The 25,717-nt window shown below is 60.7% G+C and overlaps 5 protein-coding genes across 20 annotated transcripts in view; 4 read left to right on the top strand and 1 right to left on the bottom strand.

Moving 5' to 3' along the window:
• MTMR14 (myotubularin related protein 14) overlaps window positions 1-2,988 on the top strand; it is a 28,834-nt gene extending 25,846 nt beyond the window's left edge. For both annotated transcript variants that reach the window (XM_062634116.1, XM_062634115.1), the window contains one exon: window positions 2,617-2,988. In XM_062634116.1, the coding sequence (XP_062490100.1) occupies window positions 2,617-2,794 (178 nt within the window). In that variant the 3' untranslated portion in view covers window positions 2,795-2,988. The remainder of the gene's footprint in view (window positions 1-2,616) is intronic.
• A 293-nt stretch (window positions 2,989-3,281) lies between these two features.
• On the top strand, window positions 3,282-9,801 carry CPNE9 (copine family member 9). The gene is made up of 20 exons (XM_062634109.1): window positions 3,282-3,460; window positions 4,776-4,816; window positions 4,903-4,949; window positions 5,203-5,306; window positions 5,472-5,511; window positions 6,074-6,150; window positions 6,340-6,403; window positions 6,509-6,612; window positions 6,699-6,803; window positions 7,257-7,298; window positions 7,387-7,462; window positions 7,538-7,591; window positions 7,670-7,731; window positions 7,995-8,041; window positions 8,119-8,300; window positions 8,419-8,546; window positions 8,640-8,742; window positions 8,820-8,877; window positions 9,028-9,101; window positions 9,177-9,801. Exons 1-20 carry the CDS (start codon window positions 3,384-3,386, stop codon window positions 9,327-9,329), a joined length of 1,638 nt encoding a protein of 545 aa, XP_062490093.1. The 5' UTR covers window positions 3,282-3,383; the 3' UTR covers window positions 9,330-9,801.
• Window positions 9,802-10,420: 619 nt separating this feature from the next.
• BRPF1 (bromodomain and PHD finger containing 1) lies at window positions 10,421-22,689 on the top strand. Of its 12 annotated transcripts, none has more exons than XM_062634099.1 (13): window positions 10,421-11,284; window positions 12,756-13,715; window positions 15,801-15,957; window positions 16,984-17,196; window positions 17,524-17,670; window positions 18,713-19,025; window positions 19,636-19,950; window positions 20,521-20,808; window positions 20,888-21,035; window positions 21,546-21,682; window positions 21,767-21,885; window positions 21,994-22,148; window positions 22,218-22,689. In XM_062634099.1, exons 1-13 carry the CDS (start codon window positions 10,689-10,691, stop codon window positions 22,420-22,422), a joined length of 3,753 nt encoding a protein of 1,250 aa, XP_062490083.1. In that variant the 5' UTR covers window positions 10,421-10,688; the 3' UTR covers window positions 22,423-22,689. The 12 variants fall into 12 exon arrangements, with proteins under 12 accessions (XP_062490083.1, XP_062490082.1, XP_062490085.1 ...); XM_062634101.1 differs by having other exon boundaries at window positions 10,422-11,284; window positions 19,639-19,950; window positions 22,239-22,689; XM_062634106.1 differs by having other exon boundaries at window positions 10,423-11,284; window positions 17,065-17,196.
• Window positions 22,690-22,762: 73 nt separating this feature from the next.
• OGG1 (8-oxoguanine DNA glycosylase) lies at window positions 22,763-24,576 on the top strand. Of its 4 annotated transcripts, none has more exons than XM_062634113.1 (7): window positions 22,764-22,965; window positions 23,081-23,310; window positions 23,380-23,559; window positions 23,635-23,813; window positions 23,885-24,029; window positions 24,109-24,158; window positions 24,232-24,576. In XM_062634113.1, the coding sequence occupies exons 1-7, from the start codon at window positions 22,841-22,843 to the stop codon at window positions 24,301-24,303; spliced, it is 981 nt and encodes a 326-aa protein (XP_062490097.1). In that variant the 5' UTR covers window positions 22,764-22,840; the 3' UTR covers window positions 24,304-24,576. The 4 variants fall into 4 exon arrangements, with proteins under 4 accessions (XP_062490095.1, XP_062490097.1, XP_062490096.1 ...); XM_062634114.1 differs by having other exon boundaries at window positions 22,765-22,965; window positions 23,888-24,029; XM_062634111.1 differs by having other exon boundaries at window positions 22,763-22,965; window positions 23,081-23,559.
• On the bottom strand, window positions 24,519-25,712 carry CAMK1 (calcium/calmodulin dependent protein kinase I; the record flags this gene model as incomplete). The annotated part of the gene is made up of 5 exons (XM_062634096.1): window positions 24,519-24,935; window positions 25,021-25,147; window positions 25,247-25,334; window positions 25,427-25,505; window positions 25,619-25,712. Coding segments are annotated over 5 exons (444 nt in total), but the record flags the coding sequence as incomplete, so codon positions are not given.
• Between the last annotated feature and the right edge of the window lie 5 nt (window positions 25,713-25,717).

Raw genomic sequence — 25,717 nt, 5'->3', positions numbered from 1 at the left:
TGCATCCTGCCGTGTAAAATGGCTGGGGGGCCAGTGTTCTTCCCCAGATAGAAAGCCACCTCTGTGGAAGCTTGAAAGACAGGAGATGTGCTTTAATTGCTGTTAGAGGAGAACCTTGGCTTGTGCCTTCAGGCTGCAGACTCTCAATCAAGAAACTGAAATGGCAGATGAGGAGCTGCTGCTTGTTAGCTGGGCAAGAGCTGTGCTGACAGACCTGGCAGTCCCTTACTGAGATCCAAGTACATGCTTTGGAGGCAGAGGGCAAGTGATGTGAAAACCAACATCTGCTGTGACAGGCTAACTGCCTTCTTACTGAGCAGCTGCCCCCAAGTTATGGTGAAGATACAAGACCCATGAATTGGCAGAGGAAAATGTCACAAGAGATGTGGACATAACCTGGCTGGGATTTGGTCTCCTGCTTTCGTGAGGATACACTGAGCTGCTCCTGCAGTTGTTTGGAGAAGGATGGGCATCTGAATCAGTGACTGCTTTACTGTGTCCTGGTTCTGGCAGTGCTCAGTGGCTGCTGATCACCAGTGAGTTGTTGCTGCTCTTGGAGCTGGATCTAACGTCAGAATAGGGAATTGGGCAGAGAAACACGAATGGAAGTTGAGCTCTGAATCTGCCTGTGCTGAGACCAGGGGCACATGTGGTGCTTGGGACAGCCAGCTTCAAAGGGAGGGGAAAAGCAGCAGTGCTGCAAGTGATCTGCCCTGTTCAGCTCCTCACTAGAGCTGTGGGGTGCTGTGGGCACCACTCAGTGGGTGCTGGACCAGGCGCTGTGTGGAAGGGATGGGATGTTCCCAGGGGCGTTGTGCTGAGCTTAACCCAGGGCCTCCTCTCTCTCAGCTCTGCATCAGCTCTGTTTGCTCAGGAGCCCATTGTGGCTCCAGGCTTTATCCCAGTTTTTCACAGCCCAGCACAGTATGAGGGTTTTGGAAAATTAAATTCCATTTAAGTTCCCACTTTACATCTCAGCTGGCAGCAGCTCCACGAAGGTACGCTTGTCACAGCCTACTTCTTGTGCTTGTGTGGGGCTTGTCAGGGCTTACTTTGTGCTGGGGCTTTGACAGCCTCCTCTCATCCTGCACCCCAAGCTGCAGACGAGCGGGTAGGAAGTGTAGCAGGGCAGAGTTTGGCAGGGAAGCGGGACCTGCCTCCCTGGTTGAACTGCTCCAAGCCCAATGCACCCAGCCTGCAGGGCTTGGTGGCAGGCAGTGCCAGGCTCCTTGACCTCAGAGCGTCTCACTCTAGGAAAGAAACCTAAAAACCTAAATACTAAACCTGCCCTGGAAAGAGGTGCGAGAGCCAGAAACCACGGGACCCAGCGGCTGCACGCCCTCGCTTACCTCTGCCTGTGACATTTAAGATCACTGCACTCGGATACAAACAAGTCCTGCTTCCCTGCAGCTTATTTTTACTGCTGGCAGGTTTGTGAGTTCCACGTCCTAATTAGGTTGCCAAAAAAGCATCTTTTTAATGTGTTTAGATGTGTTGCCTCTATTTTTTTTTTTCCCTTTGCCCTCTGTCTTCTCTTTATTATCAGACACTGTAAACAGCGGCCTGGTTGGCTGCCTCGGCACCGCTTGCTGTTTATAGCCCTCCCACCAGATCCTCTTGCTGCTGTTTCCGGACCGAAGCTGTTGGCTGTGGGTGGTTAACACTTCCATTCAAATGAGCTGTGCCAATTTATAGCCAGCCCAGGCGCTGGAGAGATTAAAGAGAATATTTGATGGGGAAGGTTCGCGCTGTGCCCTTGGAGTGACCTTTGAGGAATGGCTTGTTCTCCCTGGGAACCACCGGTACATCGCTGCAGCAAGGACCGGAGTGTTTGGAACGGCCGCCTCTGAACCCTGGTCTTGCTTTTTGCCTGCTCCCTTGGCTGAAATAATCTCTTTTCCTCTGCTCTCATCCCCCTGCCCACAGGCAGATGCATGGATGAGCTGGAGAGGAGAGCAGGTCCTGGGGGAAGCCATGCCCTACTCTGCACACAGCCCTCCTGTTTGCAGAGAGCAGATGTGAAACACCGCTCAGCTCTCCTCTTTCAACAGCTGGAGCCCTCCTTGGGGCTTTTGTCACCTTCTCTGCCTCCTCTCATCACCCCTTCCCCACTGCTGGCTGTGCTGGGGCCAGTGGACGTGAGGGATGGCCACAAATAGGTTGGAAGTGATTGTCCAGACATAGCACATGTGGCCAGGCTCACTCAACAGTGTTGAGTGAGGAGGGGAGGGAGCTGGCGCAGGGGCTGACATCAGTGTGGGGAAGACAGCACTTTCTGTATGAACCATGGCCTCGAAGCACTGTGGGGGTGATGGGAGAAACTGGGGGGGGTGGTGAAGGAGGAGACCAAGGGGAGAGCAGGAGCTTGGGACTGAGAGGCTCCATGGGAGGGCATTGGGTTTTGTTGGATAAGTCATGAAGGCAACTGCTCTAGTTAGTGGAGCATTTTGGAGCTGGTGCTGCCTTGGCCACCATTAGCAGCTGAGCACCACAGCCCTGCTGATGCTGTGGACAGAGCCCCGGCCCTGCTGCCAGCCTTCTGCCCCACACTGGGAGTGAGAGCTGGGATGGGGAGAGGGATGCTGGCCTTGCTGACCTTCCCCTTCTCTCTCCTAGGCTGGTGTCAGCGAGCGACCGCGAGTCCCGGCTGGAAGAAGTGCGTTCCTCCTTCCTGGCCAGCTACAGTCGCACCATCGGCCTCAAGGCCGTGCCCCCCAGCCCCTCGGGGGCCATCGGGGGCCTTCTCGAGCAGTTCGTGAGAGGTGTTGGACTGAGAGGCAGCAGCACGCTCTGAGGACAGGAACCAGTGCCTGGACAACCGGGGCTGGCGGGACCCGTCCTTGGCCAAGCCCCGGCACCCCCCTTCTTGGTGCGGGCACCTGCAGCACCCACCACCGGCTTCCCCCTGCCTGGGGCTGGGGGCTCGGGGGGGAATCCAGCCCATCTCTGCTGTAAATCCCCCCAGTAAACCCCCCGAGCTGTGCCCTCTCCTGCCTCCTGTCTGGGTTCGGGCGGCGGGAGCTCGCTATTAATAGCCCGGCCCACGCTCCTGGAGCCGCGGCACCGAAATAGCACCGAGCCGGGACCGGGAGGGAGCCCCGGGAGGGGCGGGGATGGGATGGGATGGGGAGGAGGGCGGGGAGGGGGCATGAACCGGCGCTGGACCGGGCTGGGGAGCGGAGCTGGGTCCGCAGCCCCGGCCTGGAGGTCCCGCTGGGGCTGAGCCGTAGCGGGTCGGGCCGGCCGCGGCTGCCGGTCCCCGGGGCGGTGCTGCCGGCGGGGCCGGGGCTCTGTGCCGTGCAGTGCCGTGCCCGCCCCCGGGCGCGCCCGCCTCGGCGGCGCGGGAGGAGGCGGCGCGGAGCAGCGGCGGCGCCCGGGCGGGGATGGCGTCTCCGGGAGCGCTGGAACCGGCGACCGGCAGCGTGCCGGGTACCAAGGTGGAGCTCACCGTGTCCTGCCGGTGAGCCGGGAGCCGGGCGGGCCGGGGCCCCGGGCGGGGGGCTGGTGTCCGCGCATGGGGATGCGCTGCGGGGTGCCCCTGTCCCGCAGCATCCCGCTGCTCCCCGGTGTCAGGAGATGGAAGGGGTGGGCTTCGGGTCCGCCTCGCTCCGTGGGCACCGCTGAACACTCGGGTTTTACCCGTGGGGAGAGGTCCCGTGCGCGCAGTGGGGTCCCGTGGGATGCGGCACCGGTCTCGGCTGCTCGGCGGGACCCGCTGCTCGTACCGGGGCTGGGGTTTGCGGTGGCCCCGCTCAGCGCGGTGCTCGCAGGGGGTCGGCGTTGGCTACGGGCAGCTCCCCGGCTCTGCCCGTTCTGCCAGCTCCGTGCGAGGCACCGGGGCCAGCAGTGGGGCAGCGCTGGAAGGTGGTGGGACGGGGGCTATAGGAGAGGTGCTGCTCGGTGCTCTGGTGGGTCCATGGGGCAAGCAGTGGCTGCTGAGCAGAGTCAGTGGCTAAATATAGCCCCGGCAAGGTACCGCTGCCCTCGCTGCCCGCAGCCAGGGGTCTTGCTTGCGGGGACCAGCACCAGCCTCACCGTGCAGGGAGTCAGGAAATGCTGGTGGCTGCCCCATAAAGCCCCAAGCCCTGCAAACTCCGGTCTGCCCCTGCCAGCCCCTTTGGGCAGTGGGGCTGCGTGTCCATGGGGCCTGGCAACTCCAGACAGGAGCCAGGATTCACTCCTGCAGATGCCCCAAAGCATGGGCAGGATTCAGCTTCACAGCCAGGCAAGGGCTCAGGGCTGCTGGGGCAGCCTAGGGGGGTCTATGCCCTGTGTGCCATGGCTGAGCCCCCAGCCATGCTCCAGCCCACCCTGTGCGCAGGAAGGATCCCAGCGGAGCCGCTCACAGGCACTTGCAGCCGCTGGCACTTTCCAGTGTCACACTGTGTGAAGGACAGTGATCAATGGCTCTGCTGGCAGCCGTGGAGGGCTCGGAGCTGCCCAGCCCCTGCTCCAAGTGTCTCCTTTCTTCCCAGTCTTGCGCCCTGCCATTAGCCACAGTGGGCACTCCGCCGGCGCCGGCGGCACAGGGGAAGGTTTCATCTTCTAAATGGGTTCTCTGTCATGTTCTATCACCGTCAGCGCTGGGGACACTGCTCCTCACTCGTGCTGCTGCCCCACCAAACCCTGCAGTGGGAACCAGTGTGTCCCCCCAGGGTGCCAGTGTGGCCTTCTGGTGTGGTGCTATCCCGTGGTCAATGGGGAGGGCAGGGGGAGCTGCTGTGGGGCTGGGTGGTGGCATTTATGGTGGCTCATGCGTGGCTCTTTCCCTCCAGGAACCTGCTGGACATGGACACCTTCTCCAAGTCTGACCCAGGTGGGTGGCAGGGACAGGAAGGGTATGGACTGGCACAGCGCAGCACGGCATGGCACAATGGCACGGCTCTACTCCTCTCTCCGCAGTGGTGGTCCTCTTCGTGCAGGGCTCAGGCAGCAGCGAGTGGAAGGAGGTGAGCACAGACCCTGTCACCGTGTGCCTGGGGGACTCCCAGCCCATGCCACCACCAGTGTCCCCGCTCCTGGTTAATCCCTGCCTGGGCTAAACAGGCCCATATGGCCCCCGCATCCCTGTTAATGATCCCTCCGTGTCTGTGATAATGATGCGGCCGTGCCGGCAGCGCTAATCCCACACCAGGATTATTGCTGGGGCAGCAGCGATGGGGAGGGCTCCCGGGGGATCTGCTCTCAACCCTCTCCCTGCAGTTTGGGCGCACCGAGGTGATCGACAACACCCTGAACCCTGACTTCGTGCGCAAGTTCGTCCTCGACTACTACTTTGAGGAGAAGCAAAACCTCCGCTTCGATGTGTGAGTAAGAGCGGCTCCCCTCGGGGTGGAACAAGGCACCGATAATAGAATAAGGCACAGGATAATAAGGATATGGCAGGGAAAAGCCTGGATGGGTGGGAAGCAGGGCTGCGTGTCAGGGTACCCCTCAGGCACTGGCTCAAGGCTCTGCTCTCCCATCACTAGCTACAACGTGGACTCCAAGAGCTGCTCCATCTTAAAGCAGGTGAGCACAGGGTGTGCAGTGACACCCTGGGGTGACACCGTGGTGGGGCACCCCCAGGCTGTGCCCTATGTGGCTGCTGTCAGGGGAATGCCCCTCAGAGGGCTCTAACCTGCTTCTCCATCTCTCTATGCCCCATGGGGACTGGCAGAAGGTAGGTGCTCACCATGCACCAGCCTCTGCTCTGCCCCGGGAGCATGGTCCTCATGGGGGTGCCTGGTGGGGCAGGGTGCAGGATGGGGATAGGACACACCATGGGGGTACAGGGTGGGTGTAGGGTGGCTCAAGGGGTGCAGGATGGGTTTGGGGAATATGGGGTGGTGCTGGAGAGATGGGTCCAGGGCATGTGGGGTGGTTTGGTGGGGGCACAGGATCAGTTTGGGGCACAAAGAGGGAACACCTGGGAGCACTGGATGGGTCCAGGGCTGGCTCTTGGGGCACAAGGTGTGTTCAGAACACTGCATGTCCCCAAAGCAAGGTGATGGCAGGTCCCTGGGTGGTGGGGTGTGATTGTGGGGAGCACGGCAGGAGCCCCAGTGTCTCACGGTGCTGTGTTTGGGCACAGGACTTCCTGGGACAGGCATTTGTGGCACTGGGAGAGGTGATCGGGTCCCAGCGGGGCCGCCTGGAGAGAGCCCTCACGTGAGTCACCCTGTGGTGGGGCAATGGGGGGGTCCCACACCATGTCCCAGCCACCCCTCCCATCAGACCTCTCTGCCTGTCCCCTCCTGGGGACACCGGACACGCTGCCGAGCACCTTGATCCCCATCCCCACCTCCTGCCCGTCCCATCCTCCTTATCCCCAAGCCAAACAGGTTCCTCTGGTCCCAGGGGTGTCCCAGGGAAGCGGTGTGGGACCATCCTGCTGCTGGCCGAGGAGCTGAGCAACTGCCGGGTGAGTGCTGATGTCCCGGTACCGGCAAGGCAGGGGCTGTGTGGCTCCCTGGTCTGTGTGGCTGTTGGTGCAGGAGGCATCCAGCAGCGATGTCCCTGTCCCCAGGACATCGTCACCATGCAGCTGTGCGCCAACAAGCTGGACAAGAAGGACTTCTTTGGGAAATCCGACCCCTTCCTCGTCTTCTACCGCAGCAACGAGGACGGCACGTGAGCGCCGGGGCACGGCGGGCTGGATGCGGTGCCGGCCTTACCCTTACCCTGCAGCACGCCCCAACCCTGCCCTGTCCCCGCAGCTTCACCATCTGCCATAAGACAGAGGTGGTGAAGAACACGCTCAACCCGGTGTGGCAGCCCTTCACCATCCCCGTGCGTGCCCTCTGCAACGGCGACTATGACCGGTACGGGGATGGGGATAGGGACATAGCAGAGTTTGAGCATCTCTTAGGGTATGAGCTTCTCTTAGGGCATGAGCATCTTTAAGGGTATGAGCTTTTCTCAGGATGTAAGCTTCTTTAAGGTGTGAGCATCTCTTAGGGTGTGAGCATCTCAGGATGTGAGCATCTCTTAAGGTGTGAGCATCTCTCCTCAGCGACAGGCAGCTCAGAATTGGGTCCTTATTGGGTTTATTTTCTCCTCTTTTGCAACCCAAATTACATAAAGGCATCCCCCTCCTTTCCAGGGCCCCCGCCATGACCCAAATTTCCCTCTTGCCTCCCAGCAGAGCTGCTCTGCCTGCCTACAGGCAGGGTGCTGGCCGTGGGGCTGGCTGTCCCCATACCCCGTGGGGGGGTCAAGGCAGGGGCTGTGCCAGCCATGCTGGCAGCTCACCCACTGCCCACCTTCGCTTTCAGGACGGTGAAGATTGATGTGTACGACTGGGACCGGGATGGGAGGTGAGGCCGTGCCCGTGGGCTGGGGGGGGCACATGGGGTGCCCCTCACCAGGGTGCCTGGCCACGCTGACCCCGCGCTCCTCCCGCAGCCATGACTTCATTGGGGAGTTTGCCACCAGCTACCGGGAGCTGTCCCGAGCACAGAGCCAGTTCACAGTGTACGAGGTAGGGCAGGGGCAAAGTGGGGGGGCTATGGGGCACCCCACACATGCCGGGGCTGACCCAGTTCTGCTCCCATAGGTGCTGAACCCCAGGAAGAAGTGCAAGAAGAAGAAATACGTGAACTCCGGCACCGTGAGTGGGGCTGGGTCTGCCCTCCCAAATTGTGTGTGCTGAGGGCAGGGGTTCAGGTCTGCCCCCCCATTCCTGCAGGTGACACTGCTCTCCTTCTCCGTTGAGTCTGAGTTCACCTTCGTTGACTACATCCGGGGCGGGTGAGTGGGGGCTGAGTGCCCCCCGGCTCCCTGAGACCCCCCCATGGACGAGGGTCTCAGGGCTAGGACGGTGGTGATGGTGTAGGTGCAGCTTGGGGTGACAAGGGGGTCGTGGGGCTGGGGAGGGGGTGCAGGTTGGGGGCCCCAGGCTGTGGAGTGCTGGCTGGGGAAGGGGGACTCAGGCAGTAGGTCCTGCATGGGGGGACAAGGCCACACCGTGCTGTGGGGCCGGCAGCCTCCCTCGCTCTCCCCTTCCCCATAAGGACGCAGCTGAATTTCACCGTTGCCATCGACTTCACGGCCTCCAACGGTGAGTGCAGCCGGTGTGGGGTGTGCAGGGGAGCCCCTGTGGCTGTGGGGCAGGTGCTGATGGGTGCTGTGCTGCAGGGATGCCATCACATCCCACCTCGCTGCACTACGCGAGCCCCTACCAGCTGAGTGCCTATGCACTGGCACTGAAGGCGGTTGGGGAGATCATCCAGGACTACGACAGTGACAAGCTCTTCCCTGCCTATGGCTTCGGTGCCAAAATCCCACCTGACGGCAAGATCTCCCACCAGTTCCCATTGGTGAGACCTTCCCGGCTGTGGGGTGGCCACGGTGGGGAAGGGAAGCACCACGGCTGCATCCTGCATTGGATAACCAGGAGCGTTGATCCCATTCCAAGTGCCCATCCTTATCCTTCAGAACAACAACATGGACAACCCAAGCTGTGCCGGCATTGAGGGCGTGCTGGAGTCCTACCTGCAGAGCCTGCGCACAGTCCAGCTCTATGGTCCCACCAACTTCGCCCCGGTCATCAACCAGGTTGCTGGGTGAGCACTGGGGGACTCTGTCCCTTTTGCTGTCCCCAGATGCCACTTTGGTCCCATAGTGCTGGAGGGATCCAACTGCTTCCCCCCCCATAGGACGGCTGCCCAAGTGACTGACGGCTCGCAGTACCACGTCCTCCTCATCATCACTGATGGTGTCATCTCCGACATGCTGCAGACCAAGGAAGCCATCGTCACCGTGAGTGCACTCTTGTCACCTTGGGTAAAAGCTACACTGGGTGCTACCTCTGCTGCCACCCTGCCTCTGCTCCACAGGCTTCTGCATTGCCCATGTCCATCATCATTGTGGGAGTGGGTCCGGCTGAGTTTGAGGGTGAGTTGGGGACAATGGGGAATGGGGATGGAAACATCAGCCCTTCCTCTGGGACGCCGATGTACGTCGGCGTCCCAGAGGAAGGGCTGATGTTTCCATCCCTAATGGCCACCCCACTGATGCTCAATGACCCCAACTATCACCCCACAGCCATGGAGGAGCTGGATGGTGATGAGGTCCGGGTGTCTTCCCGAGGACGATACGCCGAGAGGGACATTGTGCAGGTAACCCAGTCCCACCACATGAGGACGATCCTGATGTTTCCAACCAGGCTACAAACAAACTCCTTTCCCTCCAAGTTTGTGCCCTTTCGGGATTACGTGGATGACTCTGGGAACCAAGTGCTGAGCATGGCCCGTTTGGCCAAGGATGTGCTGGCTGAGATCCCTGAGCAGCTCCTGTCCTATATGAAGACCCGCGACATCAAACCTCGCCAGGCAGACCCCCAATAGCTGCTTCACGTGCCATATGGGGACTAGGACATGTGTCACCTCCTTCCGACAGTGGCCAGGGCTTAGCCATGGAGATGTGCTCCCCACAAGGGCGATAATCAGCTGGTGAATGGGGCTGAGACCCCCATCTTCTGGCCAACGTGGGGCTGGATAGCCCCAGTACAAAGCGATGCCTTGGCGCAACGGGGATGGCTTGGACTGCACCATCCCTTGTCAGTGCGGGCAGCACCCGTGCCGGGGCCCGGTTGGTGGGGGGCCACTGTATATGTGTGTCCCCCGGGGGGGCGGAAGGCCCGCCCTGGGGCTGGCTGCATGCTGGGGGGGGCTCAGCCCTATAGATCCATGGGGCATGGGCTTTGCCTTGCTCCTGCCTGCGCCCCATTCCTGCCTGTGCCCTGCTCCTGCCTGCGCCCCGCTCCTGCCTGCCCCACAGCCCACCCTGCAGCCGCTTGGGGGGGGGGGGGGGGAAGGTACCGGGGTTCGCCGGGCCGGCTCGACGGGTCTGTACCGGGGTACCGATTGTCAATAAACGGGTGAACCGGGGCTGCGCCGTGACGGCTCGACGGGGTCTGTACCGCGGTACCGTCAATAACAGGTTGAACCGGGGCCTGCGCCATGACAGAGGATACCGGGGCTGCTCGGTGGGGTCAGTACCCCGGTACCGAGCATCAATAACGAGCTGAACCAGGGGATGAAGGGGGAATCGGTGGGGTCAGTACCCCGGTACCGGCCATCAGTAACGGGCTGAACCGGGGGATGCCGGGGGGTTGGGGAATCGGTGGGGTCTGTACCCCGGTACCGACCACCAGTAACGGGCTGAACCGGGGCCGCACCGTCCCGGTAGCGGGGGACCGGGGCGGGGCTCCCGGGCGCGGCCCCCAGTGCCTGTGATTCAGGGCGGCAGATTCGCCTCAGGCAGCGCGGCCTAAGCCCGGCCCCCGCCGCTCTTCCCGCGGCCTCCCCTTTCCTCGCCACGCTCTCGCCGCCCTCCTTCGCCTCCCGCCGTTCCCCGCCGCCCGCTGCCCGAGCCCGGCCGGCCCGTGTCGAAAGTGCGGTTGCTAAGGGCGTTGCGCCGCTTTACCCAGCGGCCGCCCCGCGCCAGGCGCCGCCGCAGCCTCCATTGTTGCGGGCGCACCGGGCCCGCCGCCGCCGCCGCTGCCCATGGAGCCACCGCCCGCACCCGCCCGCTGAGAGCGGCCCCGCGTCCGGTGAGCGCGGCCCCGCAGCGAGAGGAGGGAGGGAAGGCGGGCGGGGCGCCGGGCAGGGGGCGGCGGGGCCGGGGCGGGGGGAAGCGGCCGGGCCTGGCCTTGGCCTGGGCCTGGCTCCCCCGCTGAGCGCCCCCTCAGCCCCCCGCTCGCCATGGGCGTAGACTTCGACGTGAAGACTTTCTGCCACAACCTGCGGGCCACCAAACCCCCGTACGAGTGCCCGGTGGGCACCTGCCGCAAGATCTACAAGAGCTACAGCGGCATCGAGTACCACCTGTACCACTATGACCACGACAACCCGCCGCCGCCGCAGCACACCCCGCTGCGCAAGCACAAGAAGAAGGGGCGGCAGGCCCGCGCCGCCAACAAGCAGTCGCCCAGCCCCTCCGAGACCTCCCAGTCTCCGGGCAGGGAGGTGATGACCTACGCTCAAGCCCAGCGCATGGTGGAGGTGGACCTGCACGGCCGCGTCCATCGCATCAGCATCTTCGATAACCTGGATGTGGTGTCCGAGGATGAGGAGGTGCCCGAGGAGGTGCCCGAGAACGGGAGCAATAAGGAGAACACGGAGGCCCCGAGCGTCCCGCAGAAATCCGGAAAGCACAAGAACAAGGAGAAGCGTAAGGATTCCAACCACCATCACCACAACGCCTCGGCTGGCACCACGCCCAAGCTGCCCGAGGTGGTGTACCGGGAGCTGGAGCAGGACACCCCAGACGCCCCGCCGCGCCCTACATCCTACTACAGGTAGGAGGCTCCCAGACTGCTGCTGCTTGTGCCTTGGGTTTGGAGGCAGAATCACCCTCACTGTGCACAGGCAGCTTGTCTGTGGCTTGTGGAAATGGCCTCTGTCTGCTTCTCCTGGGTCCTGCAGAGCGGGTCATCCCATGGCTTCAGGCTCCTGGAGCTCTGTCTGGTGTCACACTCCAGTTTGAGGGGTCTGTGCACGTGCACAGCTCTTGGTTACTGCTCAGGTCATTGTTGGCAGTTTGATTGCTCTGCTCTTTCCTTGCTGAGACAATGCATATAATCGTAACAAGACCCAAATGTGTCCCTCTGCCTCCCACACTGCTCTTTGGGGGTGTGCTGGGGTAGTTCTAGAGCCCCCCACTACCAAGGGTACCTGTAAGATGTGTCTGTTGTCAGACTTATATCTCTTTTGTTTCCATGAGTGGTTTGGGAGCCAAATAATTCCTCAAGCAGGGAGTTAATAGTGAACCAGAGTAACATTTGTGTGGCCATCCCAGCTGTCCTGGTCACCACTGCCCAGGTGGGCACTGGCAACTGTGTTCCAGGGATGAGATAATGATGTTATTTTGGGTCAGGATGTTAGAAAAAAAGCCTCCTCCTGAGGTGTCTGCGGCACCGCTCACTGCCATGGTGGGGGGTGGTTGCTGTCACTTGCTGGAGCAGCATCTGACAGAGCTGGGCTGGTTCAGCCTGGAGAAGAGAAGGCTCTGGAGAGACCTTAGAGCAGCTCCAGTGCCTAAAGGGGCTACAGGAAACCTGGAGAGGGACTTTGGACAAGGGCCTGTAGGGACAGGCCAAGGGGAATGGCTTTAACCTGCCAGAGGGGAGACTGAGGTGAGCTCTTAGGCAGAAGCTCTTCCCTGTGAGGGTGCTGAGGTGCTGGCACAAGGTGCCCAGAGAAGCTGTGGCTGCCCCATCCTTGGCAGTGTTCAAGGCCAGGTTGGACACAGGGGCTTGGAGCAAGCTGCTCCAGTGGAAGGGGTCCCTGCCCATGGCAGGGGTTGGGGCTTGATGAGCCTTAAGGTCTCTTCTAACCAAAACAATTCAGTGTTTCTATGAAATAACATCCCTCCACCCGCAATCGGAGTGAAAGCCACCCCTGTGAGAGATAATAGAACATGGTTCCTCCATCCCTGGTTGCTGTTGTGTCTTGGGCGCAAGGCCGCTGTCTCCAGAGCATCTGGCACCTACTTGGTGTCTCGTGCAGGCTCCAGTCTTGTGCTGATAAGTCCTCAAGGCCTGTACCTCACCCATTAGCTGAGTTGTTTTGTCTATGCCGTGCCCGACTTACTGCTCAGGGTGCAGTTGCACCTCCTGCTTCTGCACGTTCCTGCGTTATCCCTGTTCGGTTTATGTTGATTTACAGCTTGGCCAGAGCATTTAAACCTTCCCTCGTTTGCAGGAGCTGCAGTTCAGCAGCTCCAGCCCCCGCTGGCTGTGCCCTCACCCTCCTGTGCTTTCCTTCCAGGTACATCGAGAAGTCGGCAGAGGAGCTGGATGAGGAGGTGGAGTATGATATGGACGAGGAGGATTACATCTGGCTGGACATCATGAATGAGCGGCGGAAGACTGAAGGCGTGAGTCCCATTCCCCAGGAGATCTTTGAGTACCTGATGGACAGGCTGGAGAAGGAGTCCTACTTTGAGAGCCACAACAAGGGGGATCCGAACGCCTTGGTGGATGAGGACGCCGTCTGCTGCATCTGCAACGACGGGGAGTGTCAGAACAGCAACGTCATCCTCTTCTGCGACATGTGCAACCTGGCTGTGCACCAGGAGTGCTACGGGGTGCCCTACATCCCGGAGGGACAGTGGCTCTGCAGACGGTGCCTGCAGTCACCCTCACGGGCCGTGGACTGTGCCCTCTGCCCAAACAAGGGGGGGGCCTTCAAGCAGACGGATGACGGGCGCTGGGCACACGTGGTGTGTGCCCTGTGGATCCCGGAGGTGTGCTTTGCCAACACCGTCTTCCTGGAGCCCATCGACAGCATTGAGCACATACCGCCCGCACGCTGGAAGCTGACCTGTTACATCTGCAAGCAACGTGGCTCCGGGGCTTGCATCCAGTGTCACAAAGCCAACTGCTACACAGCCTTTCATGTCACCTGTGCCCAGCAGGCCGGGCTCTACATGAAGATGGAGCCCGTGCGGGAGACGGGGGCCAATGGCACCTCCTTCAGCGTGCGCAAAACCGCCTACTGCGACATCCACACGCCGCCGGGCTCCGTGCGCAGGCTGCCCGCCCTGTCCCACAGCGAGGGCGAGGAGGAGGACGAGGAGGAGGAGGAGGAGGGCAAGGGCTGGAGCTCTGAGAAGGTCAAAAAGGCAAAGGCCAAGTCGAGGATCAAGATGAAGAAAGCGAGGAAGATCCTGGCGGAGAAACGAGCCGCGGCTCCCGTGGTGTCTGTGCCCTGCATCCCCCCGCACAGGTACGACCCACCGCCCTCCCTGCACTGTGGAGAAGCTTCTCCCTTTCTCCATGCCTCACTTCCCACTTTTCACAAGGGTGTTACCTTGTTCCTCTCCTTAGCTTTTCACACAGATACTTTTCACCTTGTTCTGTCAGAGGGCTGTTGGTGCTTTCCTTTAGGAGTCCTGCAGAGAGGCAGAGATGCACTGCCCTGCAGAGGTTCCTGGGCCCTCAACGGGGCAGGAAATAGCTGCTGTTAGTGTAATGGCAGAGAAAGAACTTGGCTGGATGTGTCAGGAAGCAGCTGGGGATTCCCGGCACTCCTTTCCTGTTGTGCTGACCTCAGGCACTGGAGTAAATCAGGCAGGGAGGAGGGAACTTTCTGCTGAGGCTTGTTTGGGTTTTTTACAAGGACATGTAGTGATAGGGCAAAGGGGGAATGGTTTTAAACTGAAAGAGGGGAGATTGAGATGAGCTCTTAGGCTCTTAGATCCAGATTAAATATTAGGCAGAAGCTCTTCCCTGTGAGGGTGCTGAGGCGCTGGCACAGGGTGCCCAGAGAAGCTGTGTCTGCCCCATCCCTGGCAGTGCTCAAGGCCAGGTTGGACACAGGGGCTTGGAGCAAGCTGCTCTAGTGGAAGGTGTCCCTACCCGAGGCAGGGGGTTGGAACTGAATGAGCTTTAAGGTGCCTTCCAACCAAAACCATTGTGTGATTCTCTTGATTCTCCTGGGGCTGTGCTGGGAAAAGAGGGAAGTGTGGGAGCCATTCAGGCCTGGGAAATGGGCTGACCCCAGGGGTTATTTTGGCTCTGGTGCAGAGAGCTATCTGTTGGGATCCCTGTGCACAGCTCATCCTACCCTCTGCTGGGCTTCTTCAGCATTTTGTGCCTGTTGCAGGCAGTGACTCTGCCTCAGGGCCAGGCAGCAGTGGACTGCAAGGGGTGTCTGAAAAGGGCCAGGACTCTTGCCTGTGAGGGTCACAACTGTCCTGAGGTTGGCTTCACAGCACAGGGAAGTAGTTGAGGCCTTGCCAGAGGTCGTGTTTCTGTCACATCCCAACCCTGAGGGCTCACAGGAAGGCACAAACACCCTTAAGATGGTTTTGGGTCTTGCTGTCACCTTGCAGCTTTTTGCCACAGTCTGTTTATACCCTAACCTTCAGTTTGTGCTCACCCAGGGTTGCTCTGTAGCTGGAGCCTCTTTCTTTACCTGTGGATGCACTGCCAGGCAGTTTGGAGGCTCTTGCTGCTATCATTGTGCTCACAGTGAAACCCACACTGAGCTGGAAGCTGTTAACCTCTCCCCAGGCCTTCCTGTTGGGATCAATTATTCTTCAAGGGCTGTTGCCAGGATGCCAAATGTCTCCCTCTGGGAGCTGTGCTTGGCCGGCGATGGCGCATGAGGCTGCCCTCCCTGGCCTCTTTAGCTGACACGGATGCAGGTCAGGTCATCCCCTGTGGGATGCAGAGGTGATGCTGGGGCTTTATCCTTTCAGCTCCCCAATAGTCCAGCTTTACAGAACAAGGCTGTCCTAGCCCCTCCAGGCTTTCTACTGTTGCAGACAGCAGGAAAATCCCTTCTGTGGTGCTATGGGATCAGACAGGAGCTTTGTTGTGCTTGTGCCTCCTGTTCCTCCTTCACTCTTTGCCAGGTTTGGTCAAATTATGGGCTTTCTGGGGCTTGAGTTTGTCTGATAACATTTGTCCGGGGCCTTTGTCACCATGAGTGGCCCTGAGCCAGGAAAGTGGTTTAGGGATAACAGTGCCATAATGCTCATGGTCTTGGGGACTGTGGGAGCTATTAAAGATCTCCCCCCCCCCCCCCCATGCAGATGTGTTGTACCCTGAACTGTCCCAGCTTTTTGCCCAAAACTTGGCAGGAGGTAGAAAGGAAAAGTCTGTTTTGGATGTTTCCTGGTGTCCCCCATTGTGAGTGACTCAGGGGGGCAGCTGCCCTGGGTCACTTGGAGGTACAAGAGTTCCTGCCATGGGAAAGGGTGACCTCAGCCCCAGGAGCTCCTCAGCTGCTCTCGGGTGGCCTCGCTGCTCCCCCTCCCCAGGCTTGCCTTGCTGATGGGCTCTGTGGTTCCTCTCCCTCCTTCAGGCTCAGCAAGATTACGAACCGTTTAACCATCCAGAGGAAGAGCCAGTTCATGCAGAGGCTGCACAGCTACTGGACGCTGAAGAGACAGTCCCGCAACGGCGTCCCCCTGCTCCGCCGCCTCCAGACACACTTGCAGTCACAGAGGAACTGTGACCAGGTAAGGGCTGCTTGCTGGGGTGCTGCAGGGATCCTGCCTGTGTGTGCACGTGTGCTTCCTGTGCCTTCCTTTGGAGCTGTGGGCTCGGAACCTTTGCTTTGCATGTGGTGCCTGCAGGCGCAGAAGGGAGTCAGGGGTGTGAGGAAGGGCAGCATCAACAAGGGCAGCCCCAGCTGCATTTGCTGCTTCACTTCATGCTCTCTGTGTTGAGAGATGTGCCAGGCAGCACTGGCAGCCTGCCACAGGAAGGGAATCCTGCCCTCTCGTGCTGCTCTGCAGATTTACCTCCTGCTTTGTGCCCTCATTTAGCTGGTGGCGATGGCAAATCTGTCACAGTGGCTCTAGTCTGAGGCTGCTCAACAGTGAGTGTTGAGAGGGGTGGCTGGAGAGCTCCACAAACAGTCTGGAAAGATCCAAGGCCTCTCTACCAGTTCCTGAAACCGCTCCAGGAGCACTCCCTGTGGGTGCTGCTTCCAGCCCACTGTCTGCCTCAGCCCTTAGTCACTGCTTCACAGATGTGAAGTCGTTGATGCCAGAGAGGAAGATTTTCCTTCTGGCTCCTTGTCTGAGCTCCAAATCTTTCTTCCTGGGCCTTTTGAGGCCTTTGACCAGGCAGGGTGTTCTCCTGCCTTTGCCCCCTCTCACTTATATTTTCTAGAGAAGGGTTGATGCTGCTTCAGCTCATCTTTGGCTATGACAGAATCAGAGCTGGCATTTTTTGGTGCTCCAGAAGTGAAAGCAACCAGAGCTATGTTCCCTTTTTGCCCTGTTGCCCTTTGCTGGAGCTCTGACCAGCAGCACAGACCCTGGTATTGTTCTGTGCTCTTGGGCAGCTGTGTTAGGAACAGTATTTCCAGAAGCTTGGAATGTCTACCTCCTGGCATCCTAAGGGCTTGGTAACCAGGGAGCAGGTACTCCACTCTGGCTAGAGGGCAGTCTGTTTCTGAACCACACACTTAGGTTACAACAAGGGAACTGGGACCTTTGCTAAACCAGAGGGTCAAACATGCTGGTTCCTTTTGCCAGGGAGGAGCCCCAGCACACGGTCAGGAAGGTGGAGATGGGAACACATCTCCTGTCAGCTCATGGTCTCTGATGTTCCTGCAGAGAGACACTGAGGATAAGAACTGGGCCCTGAAGGAACAGCTGAAGTCATGGCAGCGCCTCCGCCATGACCTAGAGCGCGCACGCTTGCTGGTGGAGCTGATCCGCAAGCGGGAGAAGCTCAAGAGAGAGACGGTAACGACTCTGTGTCCTCCTTGGGGAGCTGCTGGGGTGGGCATGAGCATGGGCAGCTCTTCAGAGCGCTGTAAGGTGTGTGCCGGGTGCCCTCAGCCGTGCTGTGCCCTGCCCCGGTGGCTCCGAGTGAAGGTGGCTGCTCTGCAAGGCTGAGGTGGGATGTGCTGGAGCTGGTGTACACCTCTGCTCCCCATGCACAGGGGCAAGGAGCAGCCCCTGTCCTGCAAGGAACGGTGCCACTGTCCTGCAGCTCTGCACTGTTGCTCCCCAGGGACTGTCCCTGCTGCTGGGCATTGGGCTCAGCCCCACTCTGTTGCTCTGTTTCAGATCAAGGTGCAGCAGGTAGCACTGGAGATGCAGCTGACCCCCTTCCTCATCCTGCTCCGCAAGACTCTGGAGCAGCTGCAGGAGAAAGACACAGGCAACATCTTCAGCGAGCCGGTCCCTCTGTCTGAGGTAACAGAAATCTACGAAGTAAGAACCCCCTCTCCCAGATTTATACTTCACTCCGACTCGTCCCTTGCTTGTGCCAAGGGCTGCCCAGGTGCTGCATCTCCAGTCTAAACCTCCCCTGGTGCACCTTGAGGCCATTTCCTCTTGTCCCATCCCTTGTTCCTTGGGAGCAGAGCCCAGGCCCTCTTGGCTCCATCCTCCTGTCAGGCAGTTGTAGGGAGCAATAAGGTCCCCTCCAAGCCTTCTCTTCTCCACACTGAAGCCCCCAGGTCCCTCAGCTGTTCCCCATCACACTTGTGCTCCAGGCTCTGCACCAGCTCCGTTGCCCTTCTCTGGCCCTGCTCCAGCACCTCAATGTCTCTCTTGTAGTGAGGGGGCTGTGCAGCAAAACCCCTCCAGGGGCTGAGCTGGTGTTGGCTGGAGCACATCACTGAGTTCTTCCTCTTCACATGTTGCTGGTGCCTCCCTGGTGACTGTGAGCCGTTGGGCATTCCCGTTGGGAAGGCAAGAATGCAGGCAGCACACTCTTACCTGTCCTCTCATGAAGGCCTCTGCTAGGTGATGCACTGAGCACAGCACAGGAAAGGGTTTGACTCTCAGACTGCAGGCAGGTCAGCATGGAGGCGTCCCAGCAGAGCTGGGGGGAATGCTGCACAGTCGTCCCCCCCCTGCAGCCAGTGCTGCCAGTTCTGTTTTAGCTGTCTGCTCTCACCCTCACCCCGGGGGCTGCACTTGCAGCTTCATCCCTCAGGGAATGCCATGGAGCATACTGGATCCCAGCTGCCTGCAGACAGGAGGAGAGGACGGGATGCTGGCAAGTGCACTGGAGCTGTAAAATCCGCCTCAGAGCGCGTATCTGCTCGAGCAGGTTGAGCACAGCACATGGGCTCCTGCTCCGGAGGCGTTGCTGTTCCTCAAGCTGCACAAGCAGACGGCATTCCCCGATGTGCATTTGGGCACAACACAGGGAGTGATACCTCATTCCTTTAACCACTGTTTTCTTGGAGCAGGTAATGCTGAGGCTGGCTCACAGGCTCTTAGCTCTGCCTCTTTCCTCATGCAGGTCCCGGACTACCTGGATCACATCAAGAAGCCGATGGACTTTCAGACAATGAAACAAAACCTGGAAGCCTATCGCTACCTGAACTTCGATGACTTCGAGGAGGATTTCAACCTGATCATCAACAACTGTTTGAAATACAACGCCAAAGACACCATCTTCTACCGGGCAGCCGTCCGCCTGCGGGAGCAGGGAGGTGCTGTGCTGCGGCAGGCTCGCCGGCAGGCTGAGAAGATGGGCATTGACTTTGAGACAGGCATGCACTTCCCTCACTGCGTAACGGCGGAAGAGGCTCAGGTCCAAGACATCGAGGATGGTGGGTTCTCATCCCCTGTCCTGGGTATGAGGGCTGCTCGGAGGCTCCAGCTGTGCTGCCTGGCTGGAAGGACTGACTCCCCCCCTGTTGTCAGAGCCGAGTGCTTCCCTTTCCCCCTGTTGTGGGCTTTGCTGGCTGCTACAAAGCTCCTGATACCCCTCAGCCAGTGCTCACTGGCTCCATGGTTGTAGTTCTGCTTGTGTCTGGGCAGTGGGGAGCACCACCAGGTACAGCTTGTCCAGGAAGGGTCCTTTTACAGTCCTCTTTTCCCTGCTCCAGCACAGGTTAGGCTCAGACAAGGAACTTCCCTGCTTTGTAATGATTCAAGATCCTTTTGTCTTTTGTTTTTCCTGTTACACCCCCCCCACCACCTTTTTCCTTCTGTGTCCTTGCCCTAGACTATGGGAACCCTGGCATTCTCCAGGCTGGTTTCCCCACCCTGCTTCCCCCGTGGCTCCTTCTCCAGGTCTTTTAGGATAACTTCCCATGTTCACAAGTGTTTGGTGCCACCTCAGCTACTTGCCTCTGTGGGGAACCTGCCGTTTCAGGTAGAGTAGCTCCAAGGAGTTCCCAGTTTTCTTTCATCCATCTGCTCTTCTTTGTTCCCCAGAAGATGTGCGGCTGCTGCTCTCGGAGAACCAGAAGCACCTGCCTTTGGAGGAGCAGCTGAAGATCCTGCTGGAGCGGCTGGATGAGGTCAACGCTGGCAAGCAGAGCATCGGCCGGTCCCGGCGCGCCAAGATGATCAAGAAGGAGATCACAGTCCTGCGCAGGAAGCTCGCCCACCCACGGGACCTGGGCCGGGACGGGCTGGAGCGGCACAGCTCCTCGGCCAGGGGGGGCCTGCAGTCACACAACCCCTGCGAGAAGGACCTGCAGACAGACAGTGCTGCAGAGGAGAGCAGCAGCCAGGAGACGGGCAAAGGTACCTCATCTCAGTGTCCCTTCTGCCTGGATGGGGTACAGGGTGGGGTTGCAGCAGCCCCAGCTGATGAGCTCCAGATGCCGTCAAGTGCCAGCTACCAGCTCCCTGCCTCCAGGGCGGAGATGCTGGGCTCATGGGGAGCACAGCAAAAGCTCCAGGCAGAGCTGCCAGGTACCACTGAGGGTTTGCCACCTCTGCATCCCAGTTCTGCTTCCTAAGCAGAACTTTGACCTCATCCAGGCTCCTTGGCAAATAGGAAGTGTTTATGGCCTTTGTCTTTCAAGGGTGCAGTGGAGCTTTTCAGCTGTTTCCTTCATAATCTTGACTCCTGCTTTGAGATTGCCTGGGAGACAGGAAGGCATCCCTGGCTGGTGGAATGCTCTTTGATGTCCCCATCTAGCTTTTACTGCTGGCAGACTGGATAGCTTCACCCTGAGGGTGCAGGCAAAGCTCAGGATGGAGGATCTTCTGCGATAACGTTCCCAAGAAATGAAGCTATTCCTTGATGCTGCTGCTGTGTGGTCCGTGCAGGAACCACGGCCTGCAGCTGACACCTCCTCCCTTTTCCAGGTCTGGGTCCCAATTCTTCTTCCACCCCAGCACATGAAGTTGGCAGGAGGACCTCAGTGCTCTTCTCCAAGAAGAACCCTAAAACTGCAGGTCCTCCAAAGCGCCCGGGCCGCCCCCCGAAGAACCGAGACAGCCAGATCACTCCTGGGCATGGGAACAGCCCCATCGGGCCCCCCCAGCTCCCCATCATGGGCTCTTCCCAGCGGCAGAGGAAGCGAGGGCGAAGCCCACGGCCCAGCTCCAGCTCAGACAGTGACAGCGACAAGTCCACTGAAGATACTCCCATGGGTGGGTGCAGCAGGTCCCCCCTGCAGCCGGGTGGCTAACAGGGTCCCGTGGGGTTCTAATACTCTTTGGTGCTCTGCAGATCTGCCAGCCAACGGTTTCAGCAGCGGGAGCCAGCCGGTGAAGAAGAGCTTCCTGGTGTACCGCAACGACTGCAACCTGCCCCGGAGCAGCTCCGACTCCGAGTCCAGCAGCAGCAGCAGCAGCAGCGCTGCCTCGGACCGCACCAGGTACCGGCCCTGATGGGGGCTGCCCAGGGGGGCAGTGGGTGGCTCTCAGCCTTGAGCTGCTGCATGAGGAACCCATTTGGTGGTCCCTGTCCCATTCACCCTCCTGCAGCCTGGCTGCTGTTAGCTAAACCCTAGGAAGCTGTGGGGTTTGTGCCTTTTTATAGTGTAAAACCCAAAGGTGAGTGTGCAGCAAAGGGCTAGTAGGGAGTGTGAACCAGGAATTCCCTCTTGGCACTTCCAGCAGCCAGCTCCTGCAAGATCCCCCTGCCTGTGGCTCTGTTTTGGAGCCATGCACATCTTCTGAGTCCTCATGGGTGAAATGGGGTGAGGGTCTGGCTGAGGCACCAGAAGACTGGTGAGCCCCAGCAGAAGCACCATCCTTGCCAAAGTCCTTCCCAGTGCCAAGACCAGTGGTTGGAGCCCATGAGCCCTGGTGTTCCTCCAGGCTCGGAAGCCGTCTCTGGAAGCTTCACCACAGCTCCTGCTGACAGCTCTGCCTCTCTCTCGCAGCACAACACCCTCCAAGCAGGGCCGAGGGAAACCCTCCTTCTCCCGAGTGAACTTCCCGGAGGACAGCAGCGAGGACACATCGGGGACAGAGAACGAATCCTACTCTGTGGGCACGGGGCGAGGCGTGGGGCACGGCAGTAAGTGGGGTGGCTGGGGGCTGTCACTGTCACCCAGGGTGGCAGCAGCTGACTCTCCTCTAACCCCCCTCTCCTCCGGCACAGTGGTGCGCAAGGGCATGGGCCGTGGTGCGGGCTGGCTCTCCGAGGATGAGGATTCCTCCCTGGATGCTCTGGACCTGGTGTGGGCGAAGTGCCGGGGGTACCCCTCCTACCCCGCGCTGGTGAGTACCAGCGGCCACTCGCACACCACCAGGGCTCCCTCAGTCCCGCCAAGTGGTGCTGGGGGATCCCCATCACTCCATTCAGTGCTCCCCTTGTTATCCCTGCAGATCATCGACCCCAAGATGCCGCGGGAAGGCATGTTCCACCACGGCGTCCCCATCCCTGTGCCCCCCTTGGAGGTGCTGAAGCTGGGGGAGCAGATGACTCAGGAAGCACGCGAGCACCTCTACCTTGTCCTCTTCTTTGACAACAAGCGCACTTGGTAAGGCCGGGGCGCCGGGGGCTGTTTTGGGAGGGGGGCAACCGGAGACGATTGTAACCCTCAAACGAGGTTTTGCCCCATTCCCCGCAGGCAGTGGTTGCCCAGGACCAAACTGGTACCACTGGGGGTGAACCAAGACCTGGATAAGGAAAAAATGCTGGAAGGTCGTAAGTCCAACATCCGTAAGTCGGTGCAGATCGCCTACCACCGCGCCATGCAGCACCGCAACAAGGTGCAGGGCGAGCAGAGCAGCGACTCCAGCGAGAGCGACTGAGCGGGGCCCCCCCCGACGGCCGCTCCCCGCCGAATCTCAGGGCAAACGGGGCTCGGGGGGGGGGGTTCCCCGTGCAGCTGGTCTGCACCCGCCGGGCTTGGATGTCGCCGTCCCGGTGCCCGCTCCCGCCGCGCCCCGCCGTTGCTGTGTTCTGGCTGCACACACGCGCCCCCCCCCCCAGCCCCCGGCCGGCCCCGCGTTCGGACGTTGTTTGTATTTATTTTGAAGGAAGAAAAAAAAAATCTATTGATTCTTAGAAAATAAAAACCTCCGCTGCGCGCGGGGAACGGGAGCGGGAGCGGGGAACGGGAACGGGAACGGGGAACGGGAACTGGGCGGACCGCGCTTCCGGGTTGGGACGGAAGTGTGGGGATAAAGCGGCGCCGGCGCGGAGGGGAGCCCCGTGGTGCGGAGCGCGATGCGGGGCGGGGGGATGAAGCTCCGGGACACCCCATCGGCGAGCCCCGCGCTGTGGCGGGCACTGCCCTGCCCGGCGGCCGAGCTACGGCTGGACCTGGTGCTGCCGTCGGGGCAGACGTTCCGGTGAGCTCAGCGGGGCTCGGTTTATCCCGCACCCCCTCCGTGCCCATGCCCGTGGCCTCTGGGCTGGCCCCGACGTTACCCCCCCGTCCCCACCTACCACCCCAATGTGCGGCAGATGGAGGGAGAGCAGCCCCGGGTCCTGGACGGGCGTGCTGGGGGACACCGTGTGGACGCTGCGGCAGGAGCGGGACCGGCTCTGGTACACGGTGTACGGCGGGGAGGCGGGGGCAGACACAGACCGGCTCCTCCGGGAGTTCTTCCAGCTGGATGTGGGGCTGCGGGAGCTGTACCGCGCCTGGGGGGCCGCGGACCCCCTCTTCCGAGAGGCGGCCAAAGACTTCCCAGGTGAGGTGACCCCACGGGGGGGCACCCACAGCGCCCACCGGGCGCCCCCTTACCCCGTCCGTCCGCCAGGGGTGCGGGTGCTGCGGCAGGACCCCGTCGAGTGCCTCCTCTCCTTCATCTGCACCTCCAACAACCACATCTCCCGCATCACCGCCATGATCGAGCGGCTCTGCCAAGCCTTTGGCCGCCACCTCTGCCACCTCGATGCTCAGCCCTTCCACGCCTTCCCTTCACTCGCAGCACTCGCAGGTCCAGTGTCACCACACCGCTGTCACCAAGGCCTTGATGGCATCCACCCCTGATGTCCCTCAATGTCCCCACCAGGCGATGATGCTGAGGCCCGGCTGCGGGCGCTGGGCTTTGGGTACCGAGCCAAGTTCGTCAGCGGCACCGCTCGTGCCATCACCGAGGGGCTTGGCGTCGAGGGGCTGCACCAGCTCCGCACCGTGCCCTACGCCGAGGCCAGGAGGGTGCTGTGCACCCTGCCTGGTGTGGGCACCAAGGTGGGTACCGGCATGGGGCCGGGACGCGGAGCAGGAGTTGGGAATGGGTGGGTGATGGTGTGGTTTGGCAGCAGGTCGCTGACTGTGTGTGCCTGATGGCGCTGGACAAGGCGGAGGCGGTGCCGGTGGATACCCACGTGTGGCGCATCGCACGGCAGCGCTATGGCATGGAGCTGGGCGGCCGCAGCATCACCCCACGGGCGCACCAGGAGATCGGTGAGGGCAGCGCTGGGCCCGGACGTGTGCGACCCCCGGGATGGGGATGATGCTCCCGGTGCTCATCCTCTATCCACAGGCGACTTCTTCCGGGGGCTGTGGGGTCCCCGCGCCGGCTGGGCGCAGGCGGTGAGTACCCAACCCCGGGCACCACAGGGCTCAGCTCTCACCCCCCAGCTCACCCCATCCCTCCCCACACCAGGTCCTCTTCTGCGCTGACCTCCACAAGGGCCGGGAGCCAGCTGTGGGCCAGGATCGGGACAAGGAGAACTGAAGGCAGGACTGCCGTGGTGATGGGACCCCTTAGGGACACCCCAGGAGGGACAGAGCCCCCCATCAGCGGCTATGATGATGGGGGTCACCGCTGCCTGGGGTGCTTGTCCCCTGCCCGCTGTGTGCATAGTGTGAGCTGCTGCTTCCCTGGGCAGTGAGGCTGATGGGGGGGCTCAGGGCTGTGTGTGCACCCCACAGGGCAGGGCAGAGCCAAGCAGTGTTGGCCTCTTGTCTTTTATTACAAGCATTAAAATAGAAACATCCATTTGGAAAACTCCTTGATCATGCTGGGGTGTGGGGCAGTGCTGGGGCAGGCGTGGGGTGATGGGGGGGTGTGTGTGATGGGGGGCCCAGGACACAGCCCCAAGCTTGGGTGTGGGGGGGGGGCTCTCCTGGGGGCTGCCCCAATGCAGAGCTCTGCTATGAGCCTGCAGTGTGAAGCAGCCCCACACAGCTCAAGGGATCAGGGCTGGATGTATCCACAGTGCCCCCCCCCCAGCTCCCCACCCCACACGGTGCCCATGGGAAGGCCGGGCCCCCCCCTAGCCCCCCAGGACGTGTCCGTGTGGGGCCGTGCTCAGTGCGGGGGCAGACGCTGGGCTCTGCTTGGGGGCAGACGCCCGTGGTGTGACCCTGCAGGAGGAGCCAGGGGTCAGAGCCCAGCAGCAGCCCCAGTGGGGGCACGATGGGGATGGAGGGGAGGGGGGTCAGGGCTCACCGTTGCTGGTGCCCCCCCGCGGCTGCTCTCCGGGGCTGGTTGGTGCTGTCTGCATGAGGCCCTCCTGGCTGGTTCCCAGCTGCAGCTTCCTCATGTGCCTCACCACGGCCGTGGCATTGAAGGCTTGCTGCCGACCCCACAGTGTCCATCACCTGCCGTGGGGTGACTGGGGGGGCCCTGGACACCCCCTTTACTCCCCCATAGCCCCCCAGCACACAGTGCTCACCTTCCACTTGCTCTTTGCGAAGTTCTTCTTGATCTGCTCGCTCACTGACTGGTGGATGTTCTTATCAAGCGCCGTGTCCCCGGCGATCCTGGGGTGGGACAGGGGTCAGTGGGGCCTCCCCTGCCCCATAGCTGATGTGGGGTGTTATGGGGAGCAGATGGTGATGGGAACCCCCCTTACCAGGGATGCTGTAGGGCTTGCTCACAGGTGAAGCGCTTGCAGGGGTCCTTCTCCATCAGGTGCTGGATGAAGTCTTTGGCTGGGATGGGGCATGGAGCATGGAGCAGCCATGAGCACCTGCGCCTGTTGCTACCCCGGTACCATGACACCACACCGGTGTCCCCACCCTTCCATCCTGGTGTTCCCGCTCACCTGAATCCGAGATGTCATCCCAATAGGGTGAATCAAACTCATACTCGGCCCGCAGAATCTGCTCGAAGAGTTTGGCATCGTTCTCATCATAGAACGGGG

Source organism: Pezoporus occidentalis, unplaced genomic scaffold, assembly GCF_034315485.1.
Source record: "Pezoporus occidentalis ecotype Australia unplaced genomic scaffold, CSIRO_AGI_Poc_V1 ctg414, whole genome shotgun sequence".
Taxonomy (NCBI): Eukaryota; Metazoa; Chordata; class Aves; order Psittaciformes; family Psittacidae; genus Pezoporus; species Pezoporus occidentalis.
Note: the sequence above shows the minus strand (reverse complement) of the source record. Positions and strands in the feature narration are given on the sequence as shown.

Bases quoted from the DNA above. Each gene is read 5' to 3' on its own strand.
- CPNE9 (XM_062634109.1), top strand. From the start codon at position 3,384: ATGGCGTCTCCGGGAGCGCTGGAACCGGCGACCGGCAGCGTGCCGGGT. The intron at 6,151-6,339 runs GTGAGTCACCCT...CTCTGGTCCCAG, and splicing joins CGCCTGGAGAGAGCCCTCAC to GGGTGTCCCAGGGAAGCGGT. The intron at 9,102-9,176 runs GTAACCCAGTCC...TTTCCCTCCAAG, and splicing joins CCGAGAGGGACATTGTGCAG to TTTGTGCCCTTTCGGGATTA.
- BRPF1 (XM_062634097.1), top strand. From the start codon at position 10,689: ATGGGCGTAGACTTCGACGTGAAGACTTTCTGCCACAACCTGCGGGCC. The intron at 21,886-21,993 runs GTGAGTACCAGC...TTATCCCTGCAG, and splicing joins ACCCCTCCTACCCCGCGCTG to ATCATCGACCCCAAGATGCC. The intron at 22,149-22,238 runs GTAAGGCCGGGG...CATTCCCCGCAG, and splicing joins TTTGACAACAAGCGCACTTG to GCAGTGGTTGCCCAGGACCA.
- OGG1 (XM_062634111.1), top strand. From the start codon at position 22,841: ATGCGGGGCGGGGGGATGAAGCTCCGGGACACCCCATCGGCGAGCCCC. The intron at 22,966-23,080 runs GTGAGCTCAGCG...AATGTGCGGCAG, and splicing joins CCGTCGGGGCAGACGTTCCG to ATGGAGGGAGAGCAGCCCCG. The intron at 24,159-24,231 runs GTGAGTACCCAA...TCCCCACACCAG, and splicing joins GCGCCGGCTGGGCGCAGGCG to GTCCTCTTCTGCGCTGACCT.